The 8571-nt window shown below is 46.6% G+C and overlaps 1 protein-coding gene across 6 annotated transcripts in view; it reads left to right on the top strand.

The window, feature by feature from the left end:
- The window catches only part of Ist1 (IST1 factor associated with ESCRT-III), a 25304-nt gene continuing 16733 nt past the window's right edge, over nucleotides 1–8571 (top strand). Inside the window, exon 1 of one of the 6 annotated variants that reach the window (XM_029564426.1) lies at nucleotides 1–22. Coding sequence is in view for 3 of the 6 variants with exons in the window: in XM_029564427.1 (XP_029420287.1) it covers nucleotides 826–828 (3 nt within the window). In the remaining 3 variants the exon portion in view is untranslated. Of the gene's footprint in view, nucleotides 23–115; nucleotides 312–446; nucleotides 641–701; nucleotides 829–8571 lie in introns of those variants that run through there. The other 5 variants (XM_008834941.3, XM_008834942.3, XM_029564427.1 and 2 more) reach the window with 5 other exon arrangements.

Genomic DNA, 8571 nt, shown 5'->3' with positions numbered 1-8571 from the left:
TTCCTAGGCGGGTCCGCAGCAGGTGACTCAGCCCGCCGAGAACTGCAGGCGACTAGGCCGGTCCTCCGCCGTGGGAAATAGTCCCCAGCCGGGCGGGTTCCGAAGGGAGCCGAGGGTGCGAGCCGCGCGGCGCGAGGGTTCAGGCAGCGCCGGGCGCTCAGCCAATTCCTGTGGAGGGGGCGGGGCCAAGGCGGCCCGTGGATTCTTCCGCCAGGAAGAATCTGTGGTCTGGGCGAGGGCGTCGCCATTTTGGATGCTGAGCGTCGATTCCGAAGCTGGTCCCGTCCGTTTTCTCGCCTGGATTCCGCCTGGTGAGCGTGCCATCCCCGACCACGCGTCTTTGTCTCCCCGGTCGTCTTGAGCCCTGCTCTGAGCTGTCCTTAGCGGGCGATAGGCCCCAGCTCAAGCCCCCACGGCTGTCAACCGGGCGGAAGCGCCGGCAGCGGGGGGTCGGGCCCGGGACGGACTGTGGGCGCCGGGGCGGAAATCGCGTCCCGGGTACCGCCTAGTCGCGAGTTGCGTCTGCTGGCTTTCTTTTCGGGCCCGGGGTATCTCTTCCCGGGCTGCAGCCTGGGACCTGTGGGGACACCCTGAAGGCTTTGTACCCTGTGCTGAGGCAGGCCGAGCTCCGGCCCCTGCGGTGAGTCGAACTGGTGGCCCTGCCGCGGCCCCGCGCTCCTCTTCAGGGCGGGCGTGGCCCTGACCCGTAGGAACTTCTGCCGGGATGCGGACCCAGAGGGTCTTTAGGGAATTGAACTTAATCGTGGAGGACTCGGTCGTCCCAGTGTAAACTTAAAGACCGATGTTGACCAGCTCTCTGGGGAGATGGTAATTTCTCTTGTTAAGCTTTCGTAGTTCTTTTTTATTAAGAAAAAAAAAATTAGTCCGTATCTCGCTTGAAAAATAGCCAACTTAATAGGCTTTCTTTTTTAAAAAACTATTTTATGTGTATGAGTGTATTGCTTGTATGTAAGGGCACCCGTGGAACTGGAGCCTCTGAGCCTCTGGTTTCTATAGAATTCCTGACTCTTGTCTAATTATTGACTTCTAATTCTTTTTCTTTTTTTGGTCTTTTTTTTTTTTTCTTTTTGAGACAGGCCCTGTAGCCTCAGCTGGCCTGGACCTTACTATGTATACCAGGCTGGCTTCTAACTCAGAGATTCTCCTGCTTCTGCCTCCTGAGTGCTGGGAGGAAAGGTGTGTGCCACCATGCCCGACTAGAGTTCTCACTCTTTTAAAAAATAACCAATTATATGTAGTCTGTTGTGGTTTTGAAGTAAAACTAGAAAATAAAGACTGTGTGGTAAAATATGCACAATCCAGCAACCTCAGGCCTGTCATCCCACACTCAGGCTGAGGCAGGATTGCCATGAGTTTGAGGCCAGTCTGGGCTAGAGTGAGAGCCTGTCTCAAAAACACTGGGGGTGGGGGATGACTGGAGAGATGGCTCAGTGGTTAAAGAGCACGTACTGCTTTTCCAGAGGACCCAGCAACCATAACAGACTGCTCAGCCACTTGGAACTCCAGGGTAGGGGGTGGGGGCTGACGCTGGCCTCCAAGCCCACCAGTATTCACATGTGTGCTACTCTCCCATATACACATAATTGAAAAGTACAGTAAAAATTTAAAAGTCTAAAACCAAAAAGTAACAAAAAAGCCCCCCAAAATTGTGCCTAAAGAATTTTCTGCAATATGTTTATTTTTATTTTTTGAAATATTTTTACTTTATATGTATGAGTGTTTTGCCTGCTTGTATATATGTACACCCATGTCATGCAAAGCCTCCTGAAGGCAGAAATGGTGTGGGATCCCCTGGAGCTGGGATTGTGGATGATAGTCACCATATGGGTGCTGGGAATCGAACCCAGATCCACTGCAAGAGTAACTGCTGAGCCATCTCTCCATCTCCTGTAATGTCTTTTATATTTTAATGAGAAATAAGTAAAGTAACTATAGTGCTTATGTGTTGTAGTGTTTAGATTCCTTCCAGAAAACTGATGGCACTTGAATTCTGAAGCCTGGACTTTATTGTGAAATTCATATGATGCTGCTGGTTGTTTAATGCCTTTTTTGAAATTTCAGTCTTTTGGGAGTGGGGGTGCTCATTTTGAGACAGGTTATTACAGAGATCCGTCTGCCTCTGCCTCCCAATTGCTGGGATCAAAGACATGTGCCACCACACCAGGCTTGAAATTTCAGTCTTGACTGGTTTGGCCGGTGAAGATTTTATTACAATTTGTAGTGTGAAAGTATAGTAAGCTTGCTGGCAAACCATGTGGAAGGGAATTGACTTACAGTGTATTTGGGATATGCTTTCTAGTGCCACAATTTGTGTTTATACCACTGTGCTGCATCTTCACAACTGTACAGTTCTTACTACTTAAAACAAAAAGTGTTCAGAATAAATGTTTTCACATAGAAAAGCTGCAAAATGTCTTTGTATCCACTGTTGATTTGTGCTTTTTTCCTTTTCTTGGTACTTTTGGAGTGCCAGACCCTAAAGCTGGTTGATTAGGAAGCTTTGTGTGTGTTGTAATAGAACTTTCAAGGTCACTACCTCTGGGTAGTTTGACTTCTTTGGCGGAACAGTTCTACCACAACAGTCTCTCAGGAGGCAGAGGCAGGCCGATCTCTGTGAGTTCAAGGCCAGCCTGGTCTCCACAGCGAATCCAGGACAGGCTGGGGCTACAGGGAGACCCTGTCTCAAAAAGACCCTCCCCAAAAATTATTTTTATTTTATGTGTATCTGTATTGCCTGCATGTAGCTAAGTGCACCCGTGTCATGCAGTGCCCTCGGAGGACAGAAGAGGCTGTCAGATCCCTTTGGGACTGGAGTTACAGACAGTTGTTAGCTGCCATGTGGGTGCTGGGCTTTGAACTCTGGTCTTCTGCAAGAACAGTGTTTTTAACCACTGAGCCATCTCTCCAGCCCCAGCAGTCTCTTTTTCCTTCCTAAAATAACCTGAAAGTCCTAGTTTTTACACACCTTCTCTTAGTCAGAATGAAGAGATTATCTACATCCGGAATGCTCCAGGGGCTGAGTGGTATTAAGAGGAACTAGGATGGTTGGTACGAATAGTGTTAAGGATTTGAGTAAAGTGAGTAATTCACAGGTGCCAAGAACCCTATATGAGGCTGCTGCATGTGGGGCACTAAAATTTCACTTATTTTTTATTTCTATTTAACTTTTTTTTTGTACAAGTGTTTTGATTTCCAGTATGTTTATTGGTGTGTGTGTGTATGTATGTGTGTACTACCTGTGAAGGCCAGAAGGTGATGACAGAGCCCAAACTACCATGTGGGTGCTGGGAGACAAACCTGGATCCTTTGGAAGAACAGCAAGTGCTCTTATTCCTTGAGCCACCTCTCCAGCCATATTTATTTTGGTCTTTTTGAGACGGGGGCTCTCAGCCAGCCTGGGACTTGCTGGCTTTTAACTCACAGAGATCAGCCTGCCTCTGCCTCCCAGTGCTGGGATTAAAGGTGTGCGCCACCATGCCCAGCTTAAAGATTTGTTTTTATAACCTTCCTTATGATGTTCATTCATGAATGTTGCTTATGACCTTGTGTGTTAGAATGGAATGTTTTATAAATGTCAGCACTTGGTGGTTGTGATGCTTAATCTTGATTGGCTTGACAAAATGTGTTTTTGAGACAGGGTCTCCCTGTAGCCCCAGCTGTCCTGGAACTCACAAAGATCCACTTGCCTCTGCTTCCCAAGTGCCGGGATTAAAGGCATATGCCACCACGCCTGGTAGAAGTAAATGTTTTAGCCAGTGTTTCTCCACTTATTGTGGAATGTAAAAACCTTACTATTATGTAGGTTGTTGACCTTCCTCTCTGCAAGTAATGGCTATCTTGTTTGAAGCTTGGGACAGTTTTATTGGAGCTTAAAAGAACATCCCAGGGCAGGCAAGTTGTAAAAATCTCAGCGGCTGCCACAAGGAGAGTGGAGGAGAGAAGGGAATTAAACTGGTGTGGGGGTCAGCTACATGGTGGGGAGGGGGCTTTAGAGGAGTGAGACCCAAAGTGTTAAGGAAAGCCTGCTTAGAAATGAATTAGTAGAAAGAAACGGAAGTTAGGCTTTTAAAGATTTGTTTTATGTGCATGTGCCTGAGTGTTGTACTACATATGTGCAGTGTCTGGAGGTCTGGAGGCAGTGTCAAAACCCCTGGAACTGGAGATACAGGTAGTTGTGGACTGCCTGATGTTGGTATTGGGAACCAAACCCAAGTCTTCTGGAAGAGCAGCCAGTCTCTTAAGTGCTGAGCCATCTTTCTAGCTTCTATCTCTTTAGCATGACTAAGGGTGAGCTTGCCTTCCTAGGGGTGGTCCTGGAGACCACGGCCTGTCTCTACCTAGAGATAGATTCTTCTTTTAGTATAGCTTTTCCCCTTTGAAGAGGGAACCCATTTAGGAGATGGCCTGAGGTTCGGGAAAGGTGGAACCCATTTAGTTCATGTGCAAATTGAGATCCAATTCCAAAGTTGTTTACTAGAGGAGGTTAATGACCGGATTGGCATCAGGTGTCCTGCCCCTCACAGACTGTTCTTTGAGGCAAGGTTTCTCCCTGAACCTGGGGTTGTATTTTCTTGGCGAGGCTGGAAGCCAGTGAGCCTTGTCAGTCCTCCTGTCTCCCAGAGCTAGAGTTACAGACTTGTGGGGACCTAAAGGCCCCACCTTGCATAGGTCTGAAAGGAAGTTACTGGGGGCACGGCCTGGCTTGCTTTGAAAGTCTGAAGAATACTTCCGCACTGCTGAGGAGTGCATGATCAGCGTGTGACCATCCTTAAGATACACCCTGGGGGGGGGGGGATTTCCAGGTGCCTTTATAAGCTCTGTAATACCTGCAATAAATGAGTCCCTGCCTGACTAGACTCCCCGTTGTGTCTGAGTGTCCTCAGGTACTGGGGGCGGCGTGGGCTGGCGTGCTTACTCATCCCCAGTCATCACGTCCCCGGGGGTCGCTAGTTCGAACCCCCGGCACAGGCATGCTTGGGATGCTTGTCAGCTACATGCTGGACTGTGAACCCCTGTCTTCTAGTTTGCACAGCAAGTGCTCCTAACCACCAAGCACCAAGCTATCTCTCCAGTCCTGATTTTGTTCTTTTTTTTTTTTTTTTTTTTTTTTTTTTTTTTTTTGTCTTTTTTGAGACAGGGTCTCCCTGTAGCCCCAGCTGTCCTGGAACTCACTATGTAGACCAGACTGGCCTTGAACTCATAGAGATCCGCCTGCCTCTGACTTACAAGTGCTGGGACTAAAGGCGTGCACCTCCACGCCCGGCGACTGTTCATTTTTTAAAAAATTTTAATTATTTTTATTTTGTGTATGAGTGTATTGTCTGCATGTATATAAGTGCACCCGTGTCATGCAGAGCCCATGGAGGTCAGAAGAAGGCGACAGATCCCGAAACTGGAGTTACAGATGGCTCTTAGCCACCATGTGGTTCCTGGGAATTGAACCCAGATCCTTTGCAAGAGCAGCCAGTGCTCTTAACCTCTGAGCCATCTTTTCCAGCCCTGACTTTTTTCATTTTCATCAATAGTTTTTCCTCTTTCAGATTGGAGACAATTTTACTGATCTCTTTCCTCTGTCCTTTCCCAATTCCCCCTCCCCCCATAGCCTTCCCAATGGATTAATGCATTCTGTCATGTATGTTAAGGCCCATCGAGTCAAGTTTGTGTCCCCAGATGTCTCTTGGTGTGTGAGTTCATCCAATTGGAGCCTGGTTAGCCTATCCAGTATCACCCCCTTAAAGATCAGCTCTCCCTTACCCAGCACTTCTGTGCTGGGTTTTTGTCTGGTTTGAGTTTTCATGGGTCTTGTGCATGCTGTCACCATTGCTATAAGTTCATATGAATCAGTCCCCAGAAGCCTGGAACACTCTTGTTTCCTATGGTCCTCCACCACCTCTGACTTTCATCCAGTTTTTCCCCCTCACCCCACATTGGCAATCCACCCTGATTCCTGCGTGGCTGGGGTTTAATATAGGAGTCCTAGCCATGGACATGCACTCTGCAGTGTCTCATTCTCTATATTTTGGTCAGTTGTGACTTTCTTTTTAATCCCCATCTGTTGCTGATGAGAGTTGAGAGATGCATAAAATTCTCTCTTAACCCCTGTTCTGTGTTCCTTGAACATTTAGAGGTTCCTTTGTAGGTGTGTCACTTAGGACTGGGCATCTCACTGACACTTATTCTCTGTGTGTGACCAGGTGTGGAACTCTGTAATAGTCTCCATCTGTTGCAGTAAGAAGCTCCTTCACCTTGTTTTTGAGTCGGGGTATTTAATTGGTCTGCGACTGCTTGATTCAGTGAGGCAAACTGGCTAGCAAACCCCAGGAATGCAGGGATTGAGAACTGTCCCACTGTTATGAGGTTGCCTCACCAGAGAAGACCACTCAGATGCAGAAAATAGCCAAAGAAAGTCTTTAATAGCCAGCTGGCAACTACTCTGGGCATTCCGCTCCCAAGTACAGCCCTGAGCCGTTTTTAGGGTAAGATTTTATACAGAAAAACCACATCCAGGGGTGAAAAGTTTAAGTTCCCAAGCTTAGGGGTGGAAAGCCCCCTATTTCTATTCTGTAAGAGAACAATTTCTATTCTGCAAGAGCAAGCCAAGCAGAAAGTACAGAAGCCGTAAGTAAATCTGCAGTTAGCAGGAGCAACCAGGTGTGTGCCCACGTGTTCTCAAACCCCATACCTTGGTGCACCTGGGTCAAACTTTTCCACTCCCATATTGGAGCTGTCTCTAGCTTTAACTACTGGGGCCTATTTATAACATGGTGTAGCGATGGTCAGTCCTGAGGTACCCCACCACACCAATACATCTAGCTTTTTATAAGGATGCTGTGAATCTAACTCGTGTCCCCATGCCTGTACAGCAAGCAGTTTGCCAGCTGAGCTATCTCCCTATCTCCTATGTATTTTCTGGGACATTGTTTCACTGTAGAGTGTAGGCTGGCATTGAATGTGATCTTGATCCGTTTTGCATCATTTTTACAGTAGTAGCTGCATTGTCAATTAATGACAGCATCTGTATTTTGTCTTCCACATATATCAGTGGTTTGGAGTTGTTTGTTTGAGACAGGGTCTCATGTAACCCAGGCTAGTCTCAAACTACTCACTTTCTAGGTGTGAGGGTAACCTTGAAGTTCTGAACTTCCTGCTTCTGCCTCCCAACTGCCAGGATTATCAGCATGTGTCATGCCCAGTTTTATGCAGTGCTGGAGATCAAACCCCTTCATGCATGTCAGGCAGATACTCTACCAACTAAGCCACACTCCTTTTTTCTTAATTTTATTGGTTTATGAGTACATTGCCAGCATGTATGTAAGTGCACCCGTGTTGTGCAATGCTGTCAGAGGCCAGAAGTTTTGGACAGCTGTGAGCTTCCATGTGTGTGCTGGGAACTGAACCCAGGTCCTCTGCAAGAACAGCCAGTGCTCTAACTGCTGAGTTATCAACCCCTAAGCCACACTCCTGTTGTGAGAATTTTAAAAATTACTCAATTTTATTTATTTGCATGTGTGTGAGTGTGTGGGCATGCACACATATACACATACAGGAGAATAACTGGTAGGAGTTGTTTCTCTTCCCTGTGGGACCCAGGGTCAAACTCAGATCGACACCCTTGGGGGTGAGCACTTTTACAGGCAGAGCCATCTCTAATTTGGGATTTTTCTGTGTGCAGTTTACACCTAGGCTCCTCTTTCCCTTGCCTCAAGGCAGAGAACCTTATTCAGTGCTATTTCTGTCTGTACTGATGTTTACCTCCTGGTCTGAGGTAGCCCTGTATCCAGCCAGGGAATTTCAGAGAAAATAAACTCATCGCCAGTTTATTGGTATTTCAAATTCTCACAACTTTGGCTGATTCACTTGCCTATCTTTGTGTTCTCTAACCCTCCCCACCCCTCTCCTCTAAAGCCCCCCTCCCCCAATCTTATGGACCACTTCATTGTTTCCTGGTCTCTACTCATTCCTATATAAATACAGCTAGAAGCTGGGATCTGCATATGAGAACATTTGACTCTGGGCTCTTAATGTATTTTCCAGTTCCATTTATTTCCCCGCAAACTTCTTAAGTTCACTTTCTTTATGGCTGAATAAAATTTCATTGTGTATTTGTACCACATTTTCATTATCCCCTCATCTGGTGAGGGCCATCTGGGCAGATTCCATTTCTTTGTGATTGTGAAAGGAGCAGCAAAGGTGGATGTGGCAGGATATAGAGTCCTACACAGGAGTGGCACATCCTGCTAGTGTCAAGGATTGCTTATGCTTTTAATGCATGGTTACAGAGTTATCAAACTTGGGACTAGTTCCTCAGGTTATTTTAAGAAAATTTGCTTTCAGAAATGTTTCTGGTTTGGCAATTTGATTTATCCATGTATGCTGAAGTATTTGTCTAATGGTGAGATCTTGGGGCACCCTAACACTCCCCACCCCCCCCCTTTTTGTGGTGTGGTGGTTGGATATAAGGTTTGCATATATGTTGTATTTGCCTTTGGAAAGGGTTGGGTCAGGAGGGGTCTGGAAGTAAAAAAAAAAAAAAAAAAAAAAAAGTTTTTT

This window comes from Nannospalax galili, unplaced genomic scaffold (genome assembly GCF_000622305.1).
Source record: "Nannospalax galili isolate Female #2095 unplaced genomic scaffold, S.galili_v1.0 scaffold56, whole genome shotgun sequence".
NCBI classification, from domain to species: domain Eukaryota; kingdom Metazoa; phylum Chordata; class Mammalia; order Rodentia; family Spalacidae; genus Nannospalax; species Nannospalax galili.
Note: the sequence above shows the minus strand (reverse complement) of the source record. Positions and strands in the feature narration are given on the sequence as shown.